The sequence below is a fragment of the Trematosphaeria pertusa genome (assembly GCF_010094035.1).
Source record: "Trematosphaeria pertusa strain CBS 122368 unplaced genomic scaffold BU26scaffold_14, whole genome shotgun sequence".
In the NCBI taxonomy this organism is placed as follows: domain Eukaryota; kingdom Fungi; phylum Ascomycota; class Dothideomycetes; order Pleosporales; family Trematosphaeriaceae; genus Trematosphaeria; species Trematosphaeria pertusa.
In genome coordinates, this window is record NW_022987225.1 from 283,308 (window position 1) to 308,564 (window position 25,257).

At 54.2% G+C, this 25,257-nt stretch overlaps 10 protein-coding genes across 10 annotated transcripts; 5 read left to right on the forward strand and 5 right to left on the reverse strand.

Annotated features, from left to right (window-relative positions):
• Positions 1–1,448: 1,448 nt before the first annotated feature.
• Positions 1,449–2,812, reverse strand: BU26DRAFT_82837 (uncharacterized protein). Its single transcript, XM_033836381.1, has one exon. It carries the CDS (start codon positions 2,762–2,764, stop codon positions 1,700–1,702), a length of 1,065 nt encoding a protein of 354 aa, XP_033679630.1. The 5' UTR covers positions 2,765–2,812; the 3' UTR covers positions 1,449–1,699.
• A 117-nt stretch (positions 2,813–2,929) lies between these two features.
• BU26DRAFT_608195 (ATP-dependent RNA helicase DBP3) lies at positions 2,930–5,120 on the forward strand. Its single transcript, XM_033835822.1, has 2 exons — positions 2,930–4,712; positions 4,768–5,120. Exons 1-2 carry the CDS (start codon positions 2,965–2,967, stop codon positions 4,919–4,921), a joined length of 1,902 nt encoding a protein of 633 aa, XP_033679631.1. The 5' UTR covers positions 2,930–2,964; the 3' UTR covers positions 4,922–5,120.
• Positions 5,121–5,594: 474 nt separating this feature from the next.
• On the forward strand, positions 5,595–6,074 carry BU26DRAFT_463277 (uncharacterized protein). The gene is made up of 2 exons (XM_033825124.1): positions 5,595–5,705; positions 5,826–6,074. Exons 1-2 carry the CDS (start codon positions 5,675–5,677, stop codon positions 5,963–5,965), a joined length of 171 nt encoding a protein of 56 aa, XP_033679632.1. The 5' UTR covers positions 5,595–5,674; the 3' UTR covers positions 5,966–6,074.
• Positions 6,075–8,551: 2,477 nt separating this feature from the next.
• BU26DRAFT_82887 (protein kinase) lies at positions 8,552–10,266 on the forward strand. Its single transcript, XM_033836383.1, has 6 exons — positions 8,552–8,572; positions 8,830–9,098; positions 9,151–9,346; positions 9,397–9,778; positions 9,832–10,179; positions 10,230–10,266. The coding sequence occupies exons 2-6, from the start codon at positions 8,989–8,991 to the stop codon at positions 10,256–10,258; spliced, it is 1,065 nt and encodes a 354-aa protein (XP_033679633.1). The 5' UTR covers positions 8,552–8,572; positions 8,830–8,988; the 3' UTR covers positions 10,259–10,266.
• A 470-nt stretch (positions 10,267–10,736) lies between these two features.
• Positions 10,737–12,073, reverse strand: BU26DRAFT_82879 (uncharacterized protein). Its single transcript, XM_033836382.1, has one exon. The coding sequence runs from the start codon at positions 11,727–11,729 to the stop codon at positions 11,004–11,006; it is 726 nt and encodes a 241-aa protein (XP_033679634.1). The 5' UTR covers positions 11,730–12,073; the 3' UTR covers positions 10,737–11,003.
• A 520-nt stretch (positions 12,074–12,593) lies between these two features.
• BU26DRAFT_434057 (uncharacterized protein) lies at positions 12,594–13,231 on the reverse strand (the record flags this gene model as incomplete). Its single annotated transcript, XM_033824054.1, has 2 exons — positions 12,594–13,029; positions 13,131–13,231. The coding sequence occupies 2 exons, from the start codon at positions 13,229–13,231 to the stop codon at positions 12,594–12,596; spliced, it is 537 nt and encodes a 178-aa protein (XP_033679635.1).
• Positions 13,232–13,447: 216 nt separating this feature from the next.
• On the forward strand, positions 13,448–14,491 carry BU26DRAFT_579203 (PQ loop repeat protein; the record flags this gene model as incomplete). Its single annotated transcript, XM_033834444.1, has 4 exons — positions 13,448–13,501; positions 13,538–13,558; positions 13,614–13,817; positions 13,880–14,491. The coding sequence occupies 4 exons, from the start codon at positions 13,448–13,450 to the stop codon at positions 14,489–14,491; spliced, it is 891 nt and encodes a 296-aa protein (XP_033679636.1).
• Positions 14,492–14,846: 355 nt separating this feature from the next.
• On the forward strand, positions 14,847–15,731 carry BU26DRAFT_434847 (uncharacterized protein; the record flags this gene model as incomplete). The annotated part of the gene is made up of 1 exon (XM_033824098.1): positions 14,847–15,731. One exon carries the CDS (start codon positions 14,847–14,849, stop codon positions 15,729–15,731), a length of 885 nt encoding a protein of 294 aa, XP_033679637.1.
• A 139-nt stretch (positions 15,732–15,870) lies between these two features.
• Positions 15,871–16,632, reverse strand: BU26DRAFT_608199 (uncharacterized protein). Its single transcript, XM_033835823.1, has 3 exons — positions 16,434–16,632; positions 16,250–16,361; positions 15,871–16,187 (listed from the first exon to the last, which is right to left on the reverse strand). The coding sequence occupies exons 1-3, from the start codon at positions 16,500–16,502 to the stop codon at positions 15,997–15,999; spliced, it is 372 nt and encodes a 123-aa protein (XP_033679638.1). The 5' UTR covers positions 16,503–16,632; the 3' UTR covers positions 15,871–15,996.
• Positions 16,633–16,862: 230 nt separating this feature from the next.
• On the reverse strand, positions 16,863–24,919 carry BU26DRAFT_542596 (uncharacterized protein). The gene is made up of 4 exons (XM_033831657.1): positions 24,599–24,919; positions 22,763–24,550; positions 17,675–22,484; positions 16,863–17,599 (listed from the first exon to the last, which is right to left on the reverse strand). Exons 1-4 carry the CDS (start codon positions 24,710–24,712, stop codon positions 17,139–17,141), a joined length of 7,173 nt encoding a protein of 2,390 aa, XP_033679639.1. The 5' UTR covers positions 24,713–24,919; the 3' UTR covers positions 16,863–17,138.
• Between the last annotated feature and the right edge of the window lie 338 nt (positions 24,920–25,257).

Consider the following 25,257-nt stretch of genomic DNA (forward strand, 5'->3'; position numbering starts at 1 on the left):
CTGGTCTGACCTGAGCTGACGGTGCGGCTTCCCGAAGGAATTGCGAACTTCGTCCTCTTGGATTGGCCTCGTGCTCACTTCCAAAAGTTGGAGCGGGAAGCCTTGAGGAAGGGTGTGATGTCTCCTGGTGAGCATACGCGGAGGAGGAGGCACACTGTGGCGCGGAGACGGAGCAAGACTGGATTGCCTAATTCGGACGGGATCAGAGGGGTGAGGTGATCGGAATCATGGACGCGCTTGTGACCGCGTCCAAGTTCCCAGGATTTTCGCGCGGGACGGAGCGAAATATCCGATAAGACGTTTCAAGGAGGGCGGCTCCAGTCAGTGCTGATTTGTCAGTGACCAGTCAGATTATGTGGTAGATAGGACCAGCTTCGGGCCTCGCGTCAAATGCCTACGCGAAAGTAGAGACCCACATTTCACTGCTGCGCACTGTGCAGTCCATACAAGACGGATTGTCAAAAGGCGGGCCAGCATGATCTACTATCCCTCGAGAGTATATTGAGACTCCGTGCTCCGGGACGAGCTCGCATAGGTGACTAGACGAGGACAGGTTTGTTCCTGCATTTTCGTATTCTGCCCTGCTAGCAATGCAGAAGTAGAATACCATGGCACTTTATCCTCGGACACCGAACCTCCAACGAGATAGCGGATGTCAGCAGGTGTGCTCATACTAAAGAAGAAAATAAAGACTGGGGCCCCGCATGAAGATTATGGGAATAACGTTCTCGGACGTCCTGCTGAGAAGGAGAATTGACCTGTTCGAGTGCGCCGGCAAGGGCGAACCATGGACTGTAGATGCGGAGAGATGGCGTAGTTCAATCGCTAGAGAAATGCTTTCCGTCTGACCGGAAGGAGTACTGAAGGTAGAAAGCTAGCCGCACGCGGGCAGTCGATTGCTTGTCATGTGTAAGTCCTTGAGCAAAGTCTCGCCGCAGGGCGAAAACATGATCCTCCCGACACTGGCTCCCATCGGAGGAACACGCCGAGCCAAAGTTCTCTGGAGTCTCCCAAAGCTTCCTCACCGTAAAAGTTCCTCATCTTCTGCATACCCCCAATAGAATTGAGTTATGTCAAACGAGGTTCTTCTGGGATTACGAATACGCCGGCGGGTTCCAGGAGGGATCTACTCTATATCAAGCATTAGTGGCAGTCTCAAATTCTGAATAGTATGGGAACGACCTTTTAGTGAGGCGAAAGGGAACACCATCGTCTGGCAGGGCGGAAGGATTGGAAGACCGGCAGCATATCAATACATTAGCCTCCAAGAATGCGTGTAGAATGCGCGGGCACCGTGGGTGGAATGGGACGGTGCGCATCTTAAGCTCACTGTGATAGACGCATGGGCAAGCGCTCCTCGGCGATTGATCCTTGGAGTCGCAAAGCAACTTCCACTGTGCCCTGAAAACCTTCTGGTTACGCTGCTGGTTGAGGCGTATCGCTCGTCGAGCTTGATAATCTAAGAAAGGCTAGACAGGACGTCGGTCCGACCTCGTAAGAAGCATCGTCTTGGCTAGCTTGAAGAACAGAACGGATGACGCAATGATTTGATATTTAAGGAAGTAGGGGATGCCTAGAAGGCAGAATGTCGGATTCTTTGTATACGAGGCCCTGCAGAGCGTTTGTGAAACCGTTACACAACATCGCACAGATCGGAGAGAACTTCCGGTGGTTAAGATGAGGTAGAGTGGGACCATCCTCATCTCCTGTACCGGGCAACCACCTTCCTCCTCTTCTCGAATGCATCGCCTGCTGTTGAACCATTGCCGCGGGGCCCATCCTCTACCGGCCTCTTGCGGCTCTTCTCCAGTGACCCCAAAGAGCCACTCTTCTTTTGCGTCAGTCGCTCGATACGGTCCAGACCGGCTCCAAGTCCTCTCCATTCCTCACCTCCAAATCCGCCGACGCGACGGCCTCGCTGCTTGGCTAGCTCTTTTTTGCTCTGCTTAGGAAGTCGGACGAAGTTTGACTCCTCGTATGCTCGCCTCTCTGCCTCTTCCCTTCGTTCCTTGTCGGACTTCACGCGGCGACCTCCCTCCACTATGGTGCTTCCGATGCTGGGCTGTGCAATCGGCGCTGTGGATAGTTCTGTAGCAACAAACTCGTCTAATGTCGCGGATTTTTCGGGTCTTCGTCTTCGCCGTTCCTCCGGTCCTTCAGTGGTAGGCATTGTCACCGGAGTAATCTTTGGAGGTCTGTAGATCCCATCCTTAGATGCGGATGTCTTCTTATCGGTGCTCGCTTTTGGTCGGGCAAATGCGGCGCGGTTCGGTCCGTAAGACATTTCGTCTACATCCTCATCGGTGTGCGCGGAACCAGCTGATTCTGCGTCGCTGACATCTAAATCCGATCCTTCGTCCGCTGTGGACTTCTTGGTTGGCTGTTTGGCTGCTTGAGTGGTCTTTCGTGCTGCATCATCCGCGGCTCGCAAGATCTTGTCGATCTGATACTTCAAGCGGTTTTCCAGAGGTCGAATACCCTTCTCCAAATAGACTCTTAGCTCCACTAGTTTCTTTACAACTTCATCCTGCGGAAAAAGGTCTTCATCCGCTCCTTCATCTTTCCGTGACCGGGATCGCAGCTTTAACAGAACCAGAAAAACGAGATTTTGTAAATACGAAAGCAAAAGCTCGTTCTTCACGTCCAATAGCGAAAGGCCATCTTTCGGCGGAAGTATGTCGTCCTTCGGTATGGTCTCCGTGGCTGACTGGATCGATGCAGTGAGCGTCGTGAGAAGAGATTCCAGAGAGTTATCGACTGCCATTATGTCCGGAGAGTCCAACAAGATTTGGGCTGAAGAGTGCTATGATGGCGCTGGCGAGGTGTGGATAGAAATTTCATCGGGCTGAGGGTTGTTCCGTGCCAAGATTTCGCGGCGAAAGCGGTCCCCGATGCCGATCAAAATTGTGAAATTTCAGTCCTCGGCGAAGAATTCCAACCGCTTATACCAAACCGACGATCAAGATGGGGAAGCGAGCAATTTCAGATGTGGTAGCCGATGACGACGCGACCGTCAAGCTGGACTCTTTGTCTCGAAAGAAGAGCCGCAAAGACAAGAGCGAGAAGCGCCGAAAGCATACCACAGACACCGAATCCGTACCCACAAGCAATGGAACTACTACGCCTATAGAAGAGCAGGAGGCAGAATTGCCAAATGAGGATGGAAATGAGGAGAAACTCTCAAAAGCCGAGCGGAAGGCAGCGAAGAAGGCAAGACGAGAGGCAAAGGAAGCGAAGAAGGCAGCGAAGTTGCGCTCGGAGACAGATGCTACAGAGACCACGACGAATGGAGTAGAAGAAGACGAAGCTGCTGCCAAAGCCTCCAAGAAAGCGGCGCGGAAGGCAGAGAAGAAGCGATCGAAGAAATCGGCTGAAGTTGGAGGAGACAACAATTCCACCACCGCATCCTCGAAAATCACTTCGGAAGCTACCTCTACAGTCGCCTCTAGAGTAGAATCCTCTGCGACTAGCCCAGAGCCAGTCGCGGACTCTGGTAGTTACTCTTACATTGAAGCCAAGGAACTGACCGCACTTTCTCAGTCAGAGGTTGACTCCTACCTGACCACGCATTCAGTCACGATCGACGATCCCCTACCCTCTGCTAGAAAGCTCCGCCCGATTATTAAGTTCTCGTATGTACCTGTCACCGACGAATCCCAGCGAGCGCCGTTTGCCTCGTTCACCGCGCCCACACCCATACAGGCAGCAGCATGGCCGTCTCTACTGTCAGGGAGGGACATGGTCGGAGTCGCAGAAACTGGCTCTGGCAAAACACTCGCATTCGGAGTGCCCTGCGTCAAGTTTATCTCCTCTTTGCCAAAGAAACAGCAAAAGGGCATAAAAGCAGTCATCGTGTCGCCAACACGAGAGCTGGCTGTGCAGATCCACGACCAATTGGTGCAGCTAGCCACGCCGGCATATCTACAAGTGGTTTGCGTATACGGAGGTGTGCCGAAAGAACCCCAGGTGAAGGCCGCTCGCACGGCACACATTGTAGTTGCTACACCGGGTCGCTTGAATGACCTGATCGGAGACGGCTCCGCAGACCTCAGCAAAGCTGAGTTTGTCGTACTGGACGAGGCGGATCGAATGTTGGACAAGGGCTTCGAGGAGGCTATCCGGCAGATTATCCAGTGCACGCCGAAGAAGCGACAAACGCTCATGTTCACGGCCACTTGGCCGCCGTCAGTTCGCGAGCTGGCAGCTACCTTTATGCAGTCACCAGTGAGGATTACCATCGGCGACAATGTATCGGGGGAACTGCGTGCCAACACGCGCATCAAACAGTTGGTCGAAGTGGTTGATCCTCGCGGTAAAGAGACTCGCTTGCTTCAGCTACTGAAGCAGTATCAATCAGGCAAGAGCAAGGATGACCGCATTCTTGTCTTTTGCTTGTACAAGAAGGAGGCTGTACGAGTGGAGAACTTCATTCGCATGAAGGGCTTTCGGGTCGGAGGTATCCATGGTGACCTCAGCCAGGATAAGCGAACTGCTTCTCTGCAAGCCTTCAAGGCCGGCGATGTGCCGCTGCTTGTAGCGACTGATGTCGCTGCACGAGGTCTTGATATTCCGGCTGTCAAGCTCGTCATCAATGTGACGTTCCCGTTGACAGCTGAGGATTACGTCCACCGGATTGGTCGGACGGGGCGCGCTGGCAAAGAGGGTCTTGCAATCACGCTTTTTACCGAGCACGATAAGGCTCTTTCTGGGGCGTAAGTGCCAACTTTGTACCTCTTCCTCTGTATTCCTTCGCTAATCTCCATCTAGCTTGATCAACGTGCTCAAAGCTGCAAACCAGCCCGTTCCCGAAGAACTCCTCAAGTTCGGCACTACTGTGAAGAAGAAGGGACACGATGCATATGGTGCTTTCTACAAAGACGTTGATATGACTAAGAAGGCGACTAAGATATCTTTCGATTAGTTATCTGAAGTCTCAGGAACTCGTGCATCTCGGCGAGGTGAATATGCGAGTTCGTTCCATATCAGTAGTAACGGGCGCCTTGGGCAATGCAGCAAAAGTTTCGAATTGAAGTCGACAGTTCTTAGATGGCTGATGGAATAAACATCTGATTTGCGGGATCCTTTCCGAAGGCGTCTCAGCTGCGCTCACCTCTCTTAGGGTGCATATGTCTCCTGCATGTCGTGCGTCTTAGAGCCTTCCATGTACTTACCTGATGCAAGAGCTAGATTATATGGAAGCCTCACCAAATGTAAGCTAGTGGGGAAAGTCGCAAAAAGCGCTTCAGGAATGATCAGTCGACAAACGGCGAAGTCTAGCAGCTGTCTCCCGACGTCGCGATACTCTCGCCCGAGTACGCCAAATTCGCCCGTCGGTATTTCAAATCCCAGCGCCACGTGCTGGCACCACCATCTAGAAACGCTAGGGACGCCCCTCCCGCCTAGAACCAAGCCGAATGTGGTGGAGTCGCGGGCGGTAACCAGTCACGATCCGTGGTTCCCGAATCGGCGACCTCACTTCGGCGAGGTGAAAGAGGGATCGCGGAGGAAAGTATATCAACCACGAACACCGCTTCTACGTCACGAACACCGAACTCGAAACAACAAAACATTCTCGATAAGATTCAAACATACTACATCGTCTCCGTCGACCAAAAGCGAAGATCGAAGCCTGACTACTACTCTCAACGCCAAGACCTGTACACTGACCTTCAAGATGTGCCATAAGGCTACCTGCTCTGAATGCCGTAAGTAACCTATTATTCTCTACATTCTCACTTGATAATACCAACGTCCTTCAACCGATCCTTTCATCACTCCTTTTCCCCGTCCGCATCATTCCATTCACCTCGCTAACCCGTCATTAGACAAGACTACATGGTGGGGCTGTGGAAACCACGTCCCCGGCGTCATGGACAAAGTCCCCCAAGGCGAATGGTGCACATGCGAGCCTAAAGTCGAGAAGGGCGGGCACCAGTACCCTCCCTCAGGGTCGCCTACCGCCTGACTAGCCGGCCTTACGAAGTGGTTCAAGGGGTGACGGAGAGAACAAAGGAGGATAGAAAAGGAAGAGAGGCTGTGCATAGAAAAGCTGGAATGGAAACGCGGAAGGATAGAAGGGAAAGCATAAAAGGCGTTGAGGAGCGGTGACTAGGATTGGATGCCGAGGTGCGGCGGCTTGATTAGGAGTTCGAAGGAGATTTCATGACCATGACTGTCAGAGGTAGTACTAATGGAACTTGTGGAAGATCGTGGTGTCGTGTCAACTCGCCTCCCCTTCCGGGACCACCAACATTCGGTGTGTTCGTGCTGAATCCGCCTTACCTTCGGTCTTCGGACTGAGTCTGCGAGCCCACAGGTGACCGGTAGGTATCATGCAGTTGCGCGGCATATCCGAGCACGAGGTTACAGTCGATCTTGTTGGGAGGGTGAGATCTAGACTTGAAGAGGCAGACGTAAAGCCCTATAAGGAAAGACGTACGACGTGGAGAAGCGTACATGGGCACAGAATCCTGGATCTGCGACACCTACCATTCGAGGGCTCAACGCCCACCGGGACCTTGCAGATGAGGTTACTGGCACTATCCATCTCTTCGGTTCACGGGTCCACGACATTGATCCCTGGGTCCAATGCTGAGGAGTGACTCGGGTTTTCAACTCTTGCCACAGTTTGTGTTCGTCAAATTGCAACGGTCGCCACGGAGGGAATGCGATCGATTTCCAAAGCGATGGGAGCTTACCCCAACGCAAAAACCTAGACAGCTGTCCTCTTGAACGGGTGTTCCGCTAATTTCCATGCCTTTACAGGACATTTGCGGTTCCGAGTAGCAAAGGCTTTCGGCGACGGCGAAGGTTGCAAGATGGATTTAGGGGTTGTAAGCTGGACGGCGTCTCCTCCGTCGCAAACATAGCCCAGTATCAGAGACTGATAGCCGGTTACAGCATTAAGACGGGTATTAAGGCCGCAGATTTGGCAGATTCGGCTGCTTCAGAGGCAGAGGAGAGTCAGCGATGTGGTCTTTTAATAATGGCGGCAATCCAGAATGGTGGTGAGGCGACTCGGCTCGGTACTGAAACGCTTCCAGAAGTCTCAGCTCGTTCGATGTCAAACGCCGGGAGCCGAAATCAGACGGGAAGACAACGGGATGGTGTGCAGTTTTTGGTGCCTGGGGCCGAAATAAGACTCGCAGGCCTTAGCATCCGGCGTGTTGGGGCGTCGGGGTAGTGATGGTTGGTGGTGGTTGTGTTAAAGTGAGATGCAACTGCGCCCCATGCAGGAACGGGACCCAATGGATCTCGGGAGCGTATATAGCCGCATTGCTGCTTCGGCTTCATACTGGGTCCGCTAAGTATAGACGTTGCAAAGGTGCAACCGCCCCCCTTAGCGACTCGTTGGGCATGGTTTCAGATGCTGCCCTACAATGCTTGGCCCTGTGGTTGGCACCTCTGAGCACCAGCCACGACGGCGGGCAACGAAGGGTAAAAGGTGGACGTCACGGGTTCGACGGCTGATTCGACGAGCCCAGCAGTGGTTTTGATAAAGGGACGGCGGCGAGGAGGTGGTGAGGCGGCGAAGGGACAAGCAGCGCGGCCGCCGTGAGATGGAGGTCCTGGGGTCCTGGGAATGGCGCTTTCCCAATCCGATGCTGCGATGGCAGGAGCGAAACACAGGCAGAGGGCGTGGTGACAGAGGTGCATAGCAGAGATCACAGGAGGTGTCTCTGGGGTGATTCGCGCTGCTGTTCTTGCTCTGAGGCGTAAGCGGGTTACACCAATGAACGGAGTGGGTGCGGAATGGGCGGCGAATCGTGTGTCTCCAATGCCAGAGCACAGTCCTCAGCGGCTAACGCAAGGCCGGACCCTCACTGAGCTTGCGCGGGCGCGGGCGCTGGCTGCGGGCCTGCGACTCCAGGCCGGCGCTGCACCTTCTTCCTCCAGCACGGCCCGGATACATACTATATCAGCGCAGCCGGATCTCTGGCACTCTGGCACTCTCGCACTCTCGCACTCTCGCACTTGAATCCGCATTCTCGACGTCGGCGTGGCCAGCAAGTGCTCAGCAACTGTGCGTGCCTGCGTTCCGCTTCAGACGACGCGCATCCACGAGCCCCGCCATCCCACCTGGGAACGCACACAGCACCGTCGCACCTGCCTTCGCCCGCTCCACGCGATAGCCCTCCGCCGCCGGAGACACGCCCCGTCTCCTGCCCGCAGACGCTGCTCTCCTGTGCGTCGCCTGCTCTCCGCCGTCCCCTCGCTCCTTGCGCCGTTGCCCATCCACGACGCTGACTTGGCGCACCAGCGGACGCAGTCCCTGCCAGACCTGCCCCGCCGCTGAATCTCTCAGGCTCCGCAGCAATCCTCTGCAGTCGCCGCTCCACGCCTCTACGAACCCTGACCCGCCGATAGCATCGCCGGACGGTATCCCCGCACGCTGGCTGACTAGAGGAGGGACATTGTCTTTGCCGCCGGGGGCGCATCTTTCGGACAGCTACTGGAGACTACGGGACGGAAACAAGGACTACACAAATCGTGACGGCAGAGGAGCCGGCCAGTCGATTCCGATTGCCAGCCTTCAGTGCGACACGGTCAGGGCGCAGTATTTGTTCTACAGGTAGGTGCATTTTCTTTCTTTGAACATGAAATGCGGGGCGGTGAGGCATACTTGGGATGCAACCAATAGCTTCAGTTTGTGACCCGGTCCGCATGCCCTGCGTTTCATTCACTCCCGCATCCTGAAGGCATAGAGCATGCGAATTTGCGCTTCCTCCACAACTGCGAGTGAAAGCACATAGCGGGACCCTCCTTCCTTATTGTGAACAATGACGTCCTTTCAAACGTGCTTGTCCCACTGACGAACAATGGATCCAGATTTCCGCCGGCACTCTTAAACTCGATTCTTTGCGCCTCCCAAATTCTCGCATTGGCTCCAACGAGACGCCGATCCTCTCGACACTGCAGGGCCTGAGCAACTGCTCAATTCGACCCTCCTCCACGCGCACACGCGCATAATACCCCCCAGCCGCCGCCATGTCTCGCGCACCTACCGGGAGCGGCAGCTCCAGGAAGATCTCCTTCAACGTGTCAGAGCAGTACGATATCCAGGATGTGGTTGGAGAGGGCGCTTACGGTGTTGTATGGTGAGCTTTGGTGTGTCTGTCAATGTCAGATTGGCTGCTAACAGCTTGACAGCTCCGCGCTGCACAAGCCGTCGGGTCAGAAGGTCGCCATCAAGAAGATTACGCCTTTCGACCACTCCATGTTCTGCCTGAGAACTCTGCGAGAAATGAAGCTGCTCAGGTACTTCAACCACGAGAACATCATCTCAATCCTCGACATCCAGAAGCCTCGGAACTACGAGACTTTCACCGAAGTCTACCTCATCCAGGTGCGAAACCTACATGTTAGATTAGAAGCATATGCTGATGTTCAATGCAGGAACTCATGGAGACGGACATGCACCGCGTCATCCGCACCCAAGAGCTCTCGGACGACCACTGCCAATACTTCATCTACCAGACGCTGCGCGCCTTGAAAGCGATGCATTCCGCGAACGTTCTACACCGTGACCTCAAGCCCTCCAACCTCCTTCTGAACGCCAACTGCGATCTCAAGGTCTGCGACTTTGGACTTGCGCGATCTGCAGCGTCGACCGAGGACAACTCAGGTTTCATGACGGAATACGTCGCTACTCGTTGGTACCGAGCACCGGAGATAATGCTCACATTCAAGGAGTACACCAAGGCTATCGACGTGTGGAGTGTAGGCTGCATATTGGCAGAGATGTTGAGCGGCAAGCCTCTATTTCCAGGGAAGGACTGTGAGTAGATTGGCCCGGGCAGGATTTGGTAATTGCTAACTCGATATGAACAGATCACCACCAGCTGACCCTCATCCTCGATGTGCTAGGCACTCCGACTATGGAGGACTACTACGGTATCAAGTCTCGTCGTGCTCGGGAGTACATCCGCTCGCTTCCGTTCAAGAAGAAGATCCCGTGGAAGGCCATGTTCCCCAAAACTTCTGACCTCGCTTTGGACCTGTTGGAGCGGTTACTTGCGTTCAACCCTGTCAAGCGCATCACGGTCGAGGACGCTCTGAAGCACCCTTACCTTGAGCCGTACCACGACCCGGATGACGAGCCGACTGCGGATCCGATTCCGGAGGAATTCTTCGACTTTGACAAGAACAAGGACAACCTCACCAAAGAGCAGCTCAAGCGTATGTTCCAAGTTATTTTCATTCCATAGATCTTCACTAACAAGTTATAGTCCTCATCTATCAGGAGATTATGCGATAATTTCCTCTAGCATGCATCATGTGCGCTCAATCTCAGGGCAATGATGGAATTTATGGTTAGACGGGGGAATCCGGGAACCAACACCTATTTGCGCGAATCTGAGCAGAGCCGCAGCTGAACACCTAGCTAATCTAAAGCTCATACTCGGACTAATAATCCCTACGTATGCAAGACATAGCATCTTCTCGGATTCGTGGAACACATCTTGCATCGGGAAGGGGTCGGTTGGTTGGAGTAGAGGGCGGAAACCAACTACCCATCTTCTCTGCTACACAGTAAATGCAATCCAAATATTTCCTTTAATGTCGGTGGGAAGAATAGAGCTTTTATCGCTGTCAAACATTTGTTTTTCAATGTCTTTCCGGAAAGAATAGTCGTCGTGTTTCTGTCATAGCATGCCCTTGCCCTATTCCTCCTTGTCTTTTGAATTGATAAGGCTGACGCCTGAAGTATCTCTGGCGTCCACTCTGCGCATCTTTCCTCCCCGCTCCCACCGTACTGAATCCTCTTCTTCTCTCCATTCCCGCTTCAAGTGATGCCTCCCCGCATCATCCAGTCCCAGACCCTTACACTCCCTGCTCCTCATATCAATACCACCCAAACCAGAAGTATCCTACACTTTCCCCCTCGCCCAATCTCTCACTTCCGTCTTTCTCCTATCTAAAGGATCCGCCTGTATCGCCGTATCCCTCCTTCCGGCTGCCCTCGCGCCATCATCAAGACCCTGCCTATCACGCTTAGTCTCCTAGACCACGCCTCTGAATCTACCAAGGCGTTCACCCGGGCCATGGCGTTCGCAGCGATAGTGTGCTTGCGGCTCTGGATCCGGCCACTCATAGCCGTGCACCGAGTACCGGCACGGAGTGCTGCGCGTCGAGGGGGAGCGGGTAATTGAGGAGAGTGTCGGTGACGGAGGAAGAGCAGGAAGTGGGTGGTCTCGGTCCGCACGCGCAGTGCTCCCATATTTCGCTACACTTCCCCACCATCTTTTCTCCATCTCCCTATCCGTTCCCCTACCCATCGATCCCCACGTACCCCTCATCGCAGAATCCCTCCTCGCCCACGACGCCGAGTACCGCGGCAGCGTAGCCACGCTCTCCCTTCCATCCCCTGCACCCCTTTCTTCTCTTCCCCTTGGCCAACTGCCTTTCCTGTCCACGCGGGAAGTCCTCGTCTGCTGGATCCCCATCCTTGCATTGTTTGGCGAGTCGCGGAGTTCCAGATCTCGCAGGTGCTCTCGCCGGTGCTTGGTCCGTGTTCGCAAGGTCCAGAGGATGGCGGTGAGGATGAGGCAGAGCACAGCGCCGAGGGCGATGGCGGAGTCGCGGTCGAGACGGGAGAGGGTGGTTTCCTGGGGTTGGTGTTCTGTGGGTAGAGATGTGGAGGTGGTGGGGAGGATGGGATCGGAGTCGAAGTAAGAGTGTGTAGTGGTAGGGAAAGGGGCGGTTGTGCTGGGCGCTGCAGCTTCCATCTTGGTGGTGGACGGTCGTGGTCGCGGTTGCCAAATCTTGTGGATGAAGTGAAGCACTTCATGGCAGTCATTCCTTTTATCATGCCCTCATGCCCGTCATTACGGCGAAGGTTTCGAGACGACACGGTGAGGTCATGTCGGCGGTGGTTGGGCGGTACCGAGTATACGATATCCAGAGTTCGAGTGAGGGGTTACTGAGCTTCTCGAAAGAGTGGCTCTGTGCCGGCCTAGCGGATACGAATAAGCCTGGTGGTTGGGACGAGCGAAGATGTCAAATCGCAGGGTGATGATTAGAGAAGAGAGAGAGAGAGAGAGAGAGAGAGAGAGAGTCCACAAAACTAGTGGCCGCCTTGGTTGGTAGAAAGGGTTCAGTATGCGAAAACTTTCCTGAAAGCTTGACTGGCAACAATGGTAACTGCTGTCCTAAATATCTGCTTTATTACGATCTCTCACAATTTTCAACTCTTAAAACATAATCCGTTGTCCCCCCTTCACAAACACTTCGCCCTCGTATTTACAACAGCAGCCCTCTTCCACTCTTTGATAGCATCCCATCCAAGCATCCCTGCTTTGCCTTGTACGTCCCCGGCTTGAAAAGCGGCAGGAAACCTAGATGTAGGTGGTGTATATTAGCATCTAAGACCCAGAAAAAGTCCACGAAGCTCTGCTACTTGTGAGTGTGATGCGGGTTATTGCCGTATCGTACAGTCTAGATTCGTTGCTCTATCCAAAGTTGAGATGGTATCCCCAAACGCCGCCCAATGCCCATGTGTTACAGAGCGGAATCCTCGCTATGCAGCGTCGTCAAGTACAGCCGCCATGGTATACATATAATGTACAGTCAAATGCCACTCTTGCTTAGCCTCAAGGATCACACCTCCCATCCTTCCACCCCGTCCGCCATCTCTCCTCCCACTTATTGCAATCAAACTCCTTCTTGCCCAGCTTCACATTCACCGCATTATGCGCCTCACACATCCAGCGCCCAAACTCGTCTCTACTGCTAACTCGCGGCGCATTCCCATCCATCTTCATCCACGCCTGGAAGTCCTTTCCGCACCACCAGCAAGGGTAAAGCTTCGCGAAGGTGGACATGAAGGTACGAGTCTCGGCCTGGAGGTCGGGAGAGGGTTTCTCCGGGTACTGAGCGGTTATGGAGTGCAGCAGAGTCCAGGAGGAGCGGCCGAGGGTTTCTACGTCGGGCGGGCAGTCGGAGGGGAGGACGGGCGGTGCGGCGGATTTGGATTTTGAGCCTTTCGTCATGGCGAACCACGACGCTACGTCGGTGCAGGTACGGCAACTGCAGTATAGACGGAATCATTAGCACTTGTATGTGGCATGGAGGAGTGCATGCTGGCGCTCCCAGAGCTCGAGGCGCATTCAAGAGACATGGCTACTCACGGCTTTCCATCCGGACCTAGCACGACGCCCTTGGGCAGCTTCTTCGGCGGCGCAGTGTCTGTCCAATCCCGCTCATTCTGTTCCACTGGCCCCGGCGCCATGCTCCTGCGCGAAATCGCAAACTTGTAAAAGAATGTGAAAGCTCCGCATGCTCCGGAATTCCGCTTGGCAAGTCGCATATCTAAGCACATGTCCGTGCGGCTCTCGCTGTGCAGGGTATCCTTGTCCCTGCGCTGGACTTTATCTGATCTATATCATCGCAGCAATCGCCCGCGTCTCCCATTCCATGAATACCCAGAGGTTGCAGACAGGAAGAAATGGATGTACCGATTGCTGCAAATGTGCTGGGGGCAATGGGCGCCGTAAGTCTGGTTCTGACCTTCAGAGAAAGAAGGACTAATTGGGAGCAGGTCTGCTGGTCGGTCCAGGTTTGTCAACCAGTGGAAGATGGGATGAAAGAGATAGCAGCTGATGAGCCCAAAGTTGATACCCCAGATCGTGATCAACTATCGGCGACATAATGCTGTTGGACTGCAGCCCACGATGATGATGCTCTGGGCCTGGGCAGGGGTGCCCCTCGGCGTATACAACATCGTCGAGGAATTCAATGTCGCCCTCAGGATACAGCCACAGATTCTGACCTTCCTAAGCCTTGTGACTTGGATTCAATGCTTTTACTACGAGAAGGTACTTCCATCTTCAAGTTTGGGCTTTGAGAAGGGTGCCTCGACTAACGGCTTTCGTCGTAGAAATGGTCCGTCACGCGCTCGCTCGCCGTTGTGGTTCCTGTCGCCTGCGTTATGGGCGGTATCCAGGCTGCACTTATCATTGCTTTGCGCATTGCTAAAGGCAAGTACCTACAGTGGCCGCTTACTCTCATGGCCGTCCTATCGGCAGCATTACTCGCAGCCGGCGTGCTCAGGCACTACTGGGATATATATGTGCATCGAACGGTGCGCGGTATATCGTTCCTATTTGTTGGCATCGATGCTGCTGGGGACCTATTTTCTTTGGTATCCGTTTTCTTCCAACCTACCTTGGACGCTCTGGGATTGGTGATCTATGGAACCGAGCTTGTGTTGTGGATTGGTGTCTTTGCATGTGGGGGCTACTACAACTTCCTCCCTTGGATTCAAAAGAGGCTTCGAAAGAGAAAAGGTGATTTGAACGGGAGCGGTATTGTATCTCCGGCGTGCTCGAGGAGCAGCGGTCACCGAGAAGCTCCGGCACCAGAGCCAATCGCGCTGCACGACCTACCGTCGAGCACCTCCGTGTTCAGGACGCCGTCCGGAGAGGTTGATTTTATACGGCAGAGGAGTGCGGGCTCTAGAAGCGGTGACGAGCATGCCGCTGGACCTTGAGTTGGCCGCTGCTCGGTGCGTGGGAGCACGTACCTCGACCTCCGAATATCATCATGACCGCCGCTCTATTTCACCCCCTTCGCGGCATGACGAGCCGACCTGTCAATTGCGCTCCGTCACAGGGGCGCTTGTTTGCGGCTACGTTTTCCAACCTTTGGCCTTCACCGCGACTTGCCAAAGGCTATATAAAGTCTGCCCGCACAAACTGTGTTCTGCACACCACGCGCGCTCCGCTCGCAATCCGAACGCTTTTTGCGCCTGCTTTTGCGAGTTGCGGTCGTCAGTCTGGAATTCTTTTCTATTTTGCAGAGCAATATCACTGAAAAACGCCAGCATCACTCGACCGATAGCAAAAATGTCTGCAACCGCTACCAAGGTCACGTCCGTGTGCTCCACTTCGGGCGCACCAACTCCACCAAACCCAACGCCGCGCACAGAAGCCCTCGACGATATCGACTCGCCACCGCGTGTAGACCTCGCGGACGTTGGCAGGATCCTCGGACCTATTGAGGAGGACCTCAACGAAAGCGCCGACGCGGCCATGTATCCTAGCCCTCCTATCAACACGCCCGAGACCTTCTCTCCGGCACCTTCTGTCAAGTACGGTCGCGGACGCGGTCTGAGCGCCATTGGCGACCGTCTCGCCCAACTCAAGCTCGAAGAGCGCAGCTCATCCGGCAAGGACGCTGATGTCACTTCCAGCAACCGCTCCGCCGTGGCTTCGATTGCGGAGGATGACGGTGAAGACGTCGCTGATGATATGAGCTCAACCGGTAAATACTCCACTGCAAAAGCTCATCATAATATTACATCTGCCTCTTCACTTATCTCTCCAACTGCAGGCTCTATCCCGATCATGCTGGGCTCCCCGAGGATCAACCCGCTTATCGAAGAATACCTCAACTTCAACAGCCACGATCTGCCGGTCTCCAATCCGGACAAGAAGCCAACCTCTTCCACTGAGGTCCCCCCCGAGGGCAGCCATAGCCGCGGAAATTCGATCAAGAGCGACGGCGCCGTTAGCGGAGTCTCCGAGAAGACGAACTGGGCCGAGGAGGTGGAGGACTACGCCGATCGTGCCATCATGCAGCTTGAACAGCTGGCTCTCGACGAGTTTATCGCCGACCCGAGCCGCAGCATAGAGGACCACTATGTTGCACGCCTGAAGAAGCTCCTCGCTGCGGCTCACAGGAAGGCCCCGGTCGAGGTCAGCAAGATGCGGAAGGAGGCTGGGGAGTAGAGGCATGGGGCTGTGGGTGCATGTATGGGGGTTACCTGTCTTGAGGGCTCCCGAGTCTGGTTTGCACGGTCACGGCTTGCGTACGGCACTTGGTCTGGTTTGGGATTGTTTAGCAAAAAGCATGCTGGGTTGCGGGATTCTGTCACGACGGTTTATGCCTTGACGGCCTTGGGGCTTGCTGTTACTTAACGCTAGCGTAACGGCAAGCCTTATGATAACGGGATACGGATAATGAAAACGGACTTTTACATATACTCTGTTCAGTTTACAAGGCAGCCTTCTTAGCACCAACAGCCTGCAAAACACCAACCAAACTCAGAAGCAGCCCAGTCGGCTTGTCTCCCGTGCGGTAGTAGTTTGCCCCAGCCGCAAAGAGCAACGTCGTCAGCAACCCAGCAATCGCTTTATCGGCGCTGTCGAGAAGGCCAGTCTGGCTCCACTTGTAGTTCAAGATCCCTGGACGGCCATCAATCAACACACTCACCGAACTCAGAGAAGGACTGGAAAGGCGAGCTTACCAACGATAGCAAAGAACACACTACCCTCATACCAGCCTGCTTTCACAGCACCACGCAGCATGGCCGGGAGCTGGTTCAGCGAGTCGTGCTTGAACTGGTCGAGGCCTTTCATCTGTTCCACTCACATATCAACATAACCATCCCTTTTACTATCTCACCCATCTCGTTGTTGCGTTTGGCTTACCGTATGGCCCAAGCCCAACACGCCATGCGCGATGGCCGTCGCGACGAGGAGGGGGTGCTTGGCTGACATGTTCGGATCCGCAATCTTTGGAACTTCAACGTCGAGGGATGAATTGCACGCTGGGAGGTGCAAATAAAGATAAGGAGGTAGTTGCGAGTGTGAAATCTTTGTTTTGGAATGGGGAATGTTTTGTGACGAGGGAAGGGGGAGGGGAAGCGGGAAGGTGCTGACGGAGTCGTAGTAATGACGCTAGTGCCGAGGTAGTTACTGGATTGGGTTTAGCTGTGGGTAGAGTGAATGTCAAAGCTCTGTAATACGCCTGCGTCTCATCGCTTCTATCGTCCAGCTAAAATGATTCCTGCCGCGTGAACGCGGAGTGACCCTGTTCAAAAATGTCGTCGCAATCACGCTCATAATACAGAAGCACTACGTTTAACAGGCTCGCTGTCTCTATATTCAAGATATGCTAAATATCAATCGTTTGTGCGGCAACCGTCATGTATCCATGTATGCATTCCATCCCATTCCATCGTATCCCGGGGTACTATATCCGTTCGAGCTCTCTAGACGCCGCGTGCGATGCTCCAAGCAAACCGCGATAAGCAAAAGGTATCCAAGAAGCCGCCCAAATCCAAGGGAAAATATCGAGAGCGAACAAATTGCGGGAAGGTAAATGATGGATAGCGCCTAACCCTTCTGTAATCATTACCCACTCCATAGATGCTGATGCCCTGACTCCTCTGGCGTTCTCGTCCCATCCTCGTGCCCCGTCCACCGCTGCGTCGTATTCATGCGGACCGAATTGGGTCTCGTCGGCGGCTTCTCCTCTCCCTTACTTGGTCCGTTTCCGGCTTGCACAGGGCCGCCTTGTGTGCCATCAGGTGCTTCCTCCTTTGAGGCTTCCTGCTCGGCTTCCTTCAAGACCTCTGTGACCACCTTGTTTGCCTCGGCTTGGAGGTCTGGAATCTCCCGCCCGTCGTCCTGCTTGTTTAGGTAGCTTTCCAATAGCGCCTTGAGTGTCTGCGCGCGCACAGGTTTGGCGAGATAATTGTTCATGCCGGACTCGAGGCATTTCTCGCGGTCGCCTTGGATGGCGGAGGCAGTCATTGCGATGATGAGTATGTTTCTGATATTTGGGTCTTTGTGTTGGCGGATCAGGCGTGTAGCTATGAGGCGGTTAGATATCGTTCTGTTGAGGAAGAAGAAGAGAAAGAAGAAAGTGAAACGGCGACTTGACTTGCCTTCGTAGCCATCACAGTGCGGCATCTGCACATCCATAAGCACGAGATGAAACGGCCTCCCGTTATTGCTCGCCCGCTCCAATGCATCGATGGTCTTGAACCCATCCAGATAGGCGTCGCACTTGAAACCCAGCTTCTGCACAAAGCTTATCGCGATCCGTTGATTGATCAGATTGTCCTCTGCAATGCAGATCCTGAGTTCGTTCCGCGGAATTTTGGACAAGTCAATGCACTGACTCCCGATGGACTGTTCATGGCCATTGTTCTCTTGGGACGAGAACTTAGCCATAGGATCTGGATCGCGGCTCGTATATTGCCGCTTTTGCGCCTCGGCTTTTGCCGCTTTCTGGAAACGTAGGGAGAAGGAAACGGTGGTGCCCACTCCAGGTGTGCTCTCAAGCCACACCTTGCCTTTCATGACGTTCTCGATGAGCGCCTTACAGATGCTGAGGCCGAGGCCTGTGCCGCCATAGCTGCGGGAGCTAGAAGATTCAATCTGGCTGAATGGGAGGAACAGCTTCTTCTTTTGCTCCTCTGGGATGCCGATGCCGGTGTCGATGACGCTACAGGTTACGTCAATCCAGTCGTCGCTTTCTTGATCGACGACGGCGCGGACGGTGACCGAGCCTTTGGGCGTGAACTTGTAGCTGTTAGAGAGGAGGTTCATGAGGATTTGGTGCAGGCGGACGGGATCGCCCATGACTAGGAGTTCGGGGTTTAGTTCCAGTTGTTCGACGGTCTTTAGGCCGCGCTCTGCGTTGGTGTAGGCGAGCGCTCGGACCACTTCGGTGATGGTTTCATTGAGCGATAGGGGCATGGAGATGACGCTCATCTTGCCAGCCTCTAGCTTGGAGTAGTCAAGCAAGTCGTTGATGATCGAAAGAAGCGTGTCCGCACAGACCCTGATAGAATCGGCATATCCTGCTTGTTCTGGATTTAGGGGACTTGCTTTCAGCAGCTCAGACATGCCAATGACACCGTTCAGAGGGGTACGTAGCTCATGCGACACATTCGCTAGGAACAAGCTTTTTGCCCTTGCCGCCTCTTCTTTGAGCTTCATATTCCTGATAGCTACTGCCTCCGCCTCCTTCGCCTTATTCTCCGCCGCCCTCGCTTGAGAGAGCGCCCGCTTCTGCATCTCCAGCATGGCCTCGTTGCTCGCGCTCACACGCTCAACCTGCTTGAACAGCAGTGCATTCGCTAGTGAGATCGAGATCTGGTTTACGAGTAATCGCAACACATTCGTGTTACGCTCCGTGAATGAGTTTGGAGGTCCTTCGACATATATCGAGCCCATGAGTTTGTCGGAATGTATGATGGGAATGCAGATAACCGCTTTGCCGTCGGGATTGCGCTTGAGGTAGGACTCAGATACGTTGGAGAATCGGTCGTCTTCAAGGAGGTTTTGTACAAAAACCGTTTCGCGGAATCGAAGGGTGTAGAGCGTGATTTGCCTAGCGACTACGTCGTCTACTGTATCCAAGGGCTGACCAGCCGGGAATGATGTTACGCCGGTGGGGAACCCACTGTCGTTCTCCGCCTGGTTCGTCGCCACGCAAGCAATACTCCATTCGATGTGGCTGTCTTCGATGACGATACCGCAGAGCGAAGCGCCGGTAGATTCCAGAATTATTTCCGCCATCTTCGCCATCAGCTTGTCGACCTTCAGCTCGCTAGACAAGACTTGGCTGCTCTCAAGGATAGAGCTCAGATCCAGCATATCGAGGCCTACTGCCGAGAAACCGTTCCGCAAGTCGTGGGTATCATGTCGCTTCGCAGAGTTCGGAGCAATCCAGTTCTGTGTCCGGTCAACGGCAGTTTCTGTACCCAGAAGCCGAGACTCCTGGTCCTCATTCTGCTCTAGCCTGAACGGAGTATTTCCCGTATCGATAATAGTAGTCTGAACCCCGACGTCCATCGTGCTGAGAGAGGCGGTGCCGCGGAGAAGCCACTCATACTTCATTGTCAGGTAATTCGCTTTGCCGAATGCTGATATCCTGCGATAGGTCGATATGCAGTCTTTCAGCATATGTCGAGCGGGCCTGAGTGCTTTCTTCCGAATCAGCCATTCAGCATACAACTCGAAGGAGTACGCCTCATCCAACGTAAAACCATTGACTTCACAATGATCCATGGCTATCTCGTAGTTGAGCAAGGCTGTTGCAGGATCCCCGGTTATCTCAGCAAGCATCGCAGTAAGTAATGCGATCCACTGTCGATAGTTGACGTCTGTGATGACACAGCAAGCTTCCATCTTGTTAAGAGTCTGGCGGACAAAGTCCAGCATGCGCGGGACGTCAGGATGCTGAGGCTCTTCTCGAATCAATGCCATGTAAGCCAAAGACAAGTGATACTTAGTAGAATATGTGAGCCTCTGGCACCAGAGACTATCCAACATAGGTAGAAGCTGTTCGCTTAAGGCGATAGCCTCGCGCCAATAGCCGTACAAAACTAGAATGGGCACCTGGGTGCTGAGATAGAATGTCTTTGGTCGCTTCGGATTGCTCGCTTTGTTCTCTAGGTATTCGATGTACGCTACGGAGTTATGTTCGGTGTCGGAGAAGACGAGCGACGGATCTTGGATTCCGGTCTTTCCTTGTAGCGCTCTCGCATATTGTCGTGCTGCCGTTAGAAAGACGCCGCCGCGTAGATCACGCTGCCAGTTCTTGAACTCTAAAGGTGCCTCGTCGATCCAAGCTTCCAGCTCAGCGGCGTCGTGAGATGCCATCAGCCTGAAATGAGCGACCACTCCTAGATTGAGGAGAGACAAGATTCTGTCGCCGGCGGTTACAGAAGCCTCCATTGCTCCATTAAGCCCAGGAATCAAGTCGGATATAGGCGCTTCGAAATGACCGATGAAGAGAGTATGCAAAGTCTGGCCTCGTCCCAGGGTGTAGTGATCCTCAGGGTACAGATCGAACAATCGTTTCGCGATCATGCCGCATTCAATCGCGAATTCAATCATGTTGAAGCGACCTCCTGCGATTGAGCCTAAATGCACGTACCCAAGCGCAACCTGGGACACAGTGCCCCGACGAAGGTGCAGGCCGACCATCTTGAGGGTGCTCTGGTAGAAGAGCAGGCTGTTTGACCAGAAAGCCGCGCTAAGAAGCTCGATAAAAACTGGACCCATGGTCATCAAGATGCGGTCGTCCGCTGCAAGAGGTCGTGAAAGCAATGCTTCCTTGTCTGAGTTCTGAAGAAGGGCACAAATCTCCTGAAATTCGGCATCGCACTCGTCCCAGGTAGTAGGCGGAATAGGCGTCCCTAGGAGAGATAAGCAATCCTTCAGCGCCTGGAACGCCGCGAAGCTGTCCCCTCGGACCGCGAACACACGTGATTGCAGAATGAAGGAGCCCGCCATATCACACGCATCGCGAGCGTGCTTGAAGGTCGTCCGAATCAGGGTAAGAGCTTCGTCGTACATGCCTTGATGCCAGTAGCACTCAGCAGACCGTACAAAGAGTTGGAGTGTTTCCTGGTATGAGACGTCAGGTCGGTCATCGTTCCACGGGTTGTCCTGAAGCAGGAGCAGACAATGCGCGTAGTAATACATCCCTGTAGACCTGGCTCCGGACTCGCAAGCAGTCTCTGCGGCTTGGTACAAGACATCTCGAAATGGTGCTCTTTTTGTCTCTCGCCCCTTGATCAATTCGGTAGCGAGGCATATGTGCCGACTCCGCATATACAAAGCTTTCGACCCAAGTGTGGAATCCTCGCGGAATTCCGCGCCAGATGTCACTAATTTTGCAATGACATAGTGCATCATTTGCGTGTCCCACTCCGCGTCCAAAGATCCCGCAGCGGCCATGAGGTATCGATCGTGGCTAAATCGGAACCTATCCTCATCCTCCGCTGGCATGAGTACGTAAGCGGAAATGGCTCCGTTGAGCGCTGTAACGGCGCACTCTTTATCGCGCAAAAGGGGTATTCGCGTGCCGTCCGGGGGAGCGTTTTTGGGGTCCAGAAGCTTCTTGACCAGCGCAAACGAGAAAGATCCACCTAGCAAGGACGCCCACGCGACAAGCTTGCGAGTATTGTGAGGCAATTCCCGAAGCCGCCTAGCTAGGAAATCGTTGTTTACCGCAGAGCCATACTCCGGGCTTTCGAAGATCTCAAACACTTTGTCGAGGTCGAAACACCAGCGTCCTTGTCTCCAGCAGTAGTACACGCAGTGTTTTCGGTAGCATGCGTCCAAGATCTCCCGTATGTAGAATAGGTTGCCGCGGCTCTTCTCCTGAATGACTGCTACCAAGGGAAGTATGTACTCTGCATCTCGGTGCAAGGTTTCCGCAACGTACTCTGCAGTCTGTGCCTCGGTAAATGGGAGGAGCTGAAGCTTGGTTGCCGTTGCCGTATGTAGCAGCGCGCGGAGCTCCTTGGGTATGGCATCCTCGTCCTGGAACGTGAATATAAGGATAAGAGGGATCTTGGCTTGCACAATATGATGGATAAGCTCAGCACTCTCCGGATCCGAGTTCTGGACATCTTCAAGGCTCCATATGCAGAGCTTCTGGATTGCGAGGAGACGAAGCACATCAAGGAAGATGTTCATAAAACGGGAGGATTTTGACGTGCCTCCACTCCGGAGCCAGGCGTCGGCGGCGTGTCCAGCAGTTCCGCAATGGATTGCGGGTGAAGATGCCCGCCTGCTACAGTTCTTTTCTCTTGTCAATTCGATGTCGCGTTGCTGCGGAGTTTTTGCGGCGCTGCCAGCCGAAAGGAGCCATTCGGGAAGATCAAGATAGCTATGGAGCACACCCCAGACACCCGTGTTCTTCAGATGATTCGTCAAGGTCTGGTGGAAGTCCTATTCATGCATCATTAGCGAATCTTCGAGGAGAGGGAGACCTGGGTATACTGGAGCATGTCTTATGTGGCACTGCAAGATACCAGTCTTGTGGGGCAGGCACCTCCCAGGTCTCCGAAGCGACCCACAGCATTCGCCAAGCATCGCGATGTCGTGCAGAAAAGCACTTCATGTGGCTTGACTAGACACTGGGGGTAGCTCAAAGACCACTTCATACCGTCACACCTCGCCTGAGTGCAGGCAATAAGACATCTCAAGATATCCCGGCTCTTACATACCGTGCCTACATCAGCCTCCGAGAATATCTGACGGAATAGGCTGGACATCAGCTTCAGAATCGGCTCAAAAGGCGCTTTCTTGGCTGGATCGAACTTGGCCGATGCAAAATAGCCATTACTGCGCGCAGTCGTCTGAATGCTTTGCACCAGCCTCGACTTGCCCAGCCCTGTGGCACCTTGAATCGCAACGATCTCACAACGAGCTTTTCTTCTCAACTTTGAGTTTCGCGCGTTCGACATGCTTCGTAGCAAAGAACTGCTCTCAGATTGACCGGAGCGCGAGACGGACAAAGACCCTTCTAAACTGTTGTTGGATTGGCCTCGACTCGGTGCTTGTAGCTGCGGCCGTGTTTCCGATGCATCTTCCAAAGAGCTTTCCGACTGAACTACGCTATCTTGTGACCTCTGTTGGACCGTTCGAGCTGCTTCCATGAAGACCGGACCGGAGCTGGGCACGGATACGCTGTTCAAACGGCTGTCGGAGCCTCTGGAGCTTGTACTGTCGGATATGATATCATCAAGCTGAGTCGTTTCCATGCGCGGATCTGAGTATGAAGAACTTGAGCTCAGGCTCGACAAAGCCTTCGAAAACAGAGGGCCGTGGCGTCGCCGCTTCGCCACGCGTTCGATTACATCCACGATGATTTGGCGCTCTTTTTCTCGCCCGATCTGTTTCAGAGGAAGGTTGAAAAAGCAACTAATGTCTTTGGATCCGACCTGGAAGGATATCAATCCTTGAGTATCGCCCTCTGAGAGTAGTTCGCGAATCTTAATAAGATCAAACTTCAAGCCCGATGTTGAATGGTATCTGTCCTCGATGTTCTTATGCGTCATGTGTTGGATAACGCTCGATAGAGCGTCTGGAATGTCCATTCGCTTCGATGAGACGGGCGGTATCCGCTTGCTTAGAACATTCTGCATGACATCGAGAGGCGTACTTCCGTCGAAGGGTAGCTCGCCGCATAGCATAGTATAGAACAGGACTCCAAGGCTGTAGATATCGGTGCGGCTATCGGGCTCGGCGGGCATTCTACCTGTCTGCTCGGGCGCGATGAAGGCGAGCTTCAACTCGACACCCAGTTCTTTGCTGAGGGTGTTCCATCCAGCAGACGTAAGGCCATTCTCGAAAGACCTCGCACCGCTCCCAAAATTGATCATTTTCACTGCGCCATTCTCCGCGAAGTGGAAGGCGTCCCCTCGTATCTCTCCATGGACAAGTTCGTGGCCATGATGCAATATTTCAAGGCACTCGGCTGCGCCAATCGCAAAATCCAAGAAGGTGAGAAGCGGTATGCCACCCTTGTACTCAAACTGCCCAAAGCGGAAGGTGTTGTCCTGGCTGGTGACCTTGTATGCATTGGGGCCGAACTGGACCAGATCTCTCAAATAGTTGGCGCCGGGAGCTTCGAATATACTGGCGACGAGGGGCTCTGTATTTCCGGGCTTCGTCGGCAGCCTTATGAATTCGATGGGGCGAACGAAGTGGCGGCATGCAGGATCGGACTGTTGGACTATCTGCTTGGAGAGGCGGAATTCGCGTTCGAGACGAAGAGTGTGGGTGGATACGCGACAGATGACGGGGCGATCTCGGGGCACATCGGTGCCTCCTGTGTGACTCGTGGCTCCGCTGGCATCGCTCCCGGAGGACTGGTGGCTTCGATACAAGGGCGGTCGGCTCGACTCAGGAGAGTGGGCGGAAGCGATGGAATTGCCTGCGCTTCGGCCTCGTGATATAGGGCGCTCTCGGGTCGCCTTCTGTATGCCGTAGAAGTGCCAATTATCGTAGGACTGGTCAAGTTAACGGCGCGCTCTCGCTGCTGTCCCACGCAAACTTACAGAATGGAAGGGCTCGATCTCCGTGTCCCACGAGTAATTCGGGAGCTCCAGCAAGCGCGAGAATATCTTGGAGAAGCGCGCGCCGCGACCGTGATCATCCTCCGCCGCGGCCATGGTGCCTGTGTCGCCGCAGTCGGGACCCTGCCTCAAGTCATGTTCTAGGGCGGGGCCGAAGCGTGGCCGTACGAGTCGAAGGAGATGGATACGTGGGGTTACGGGGCAGCGGCGGTGAAAGCAGGCATCCTCGGGAGACGGGGCAGAGTCGCGAGGAGCGCGCCGGAAGAGGACGAAGTGTATCAGGGCCTCAAAGGTGTTGATGAGACAGCGCGAATGACATCTGCACGCCAATGCTCCGCGCTGACTGATGGAGGTCCAGCCACCATGGCTGATTGGGGCAAGCTTGCTTCGGCCTTTCGCCCAAGGCTTTGTCCCCGCCTGCAGGCCGACTGTTTGAGCCTAGCGACCCCGATCGGCAGCACTCAGCTTCCGAACCACATCACACGTCGGCCGTGGGGGCAGATCCGCGAACATTTTCGCATTTTGATATTCGCCAGCCGAGCCCACACCCTTAGAATCAGCCGCCGCAGCATGACAGAGCTGCACGACTGAAGTCCGGCCCCTCCCGCATTCCGCAGGAGCGACTTCCGCCTCGCACCTTC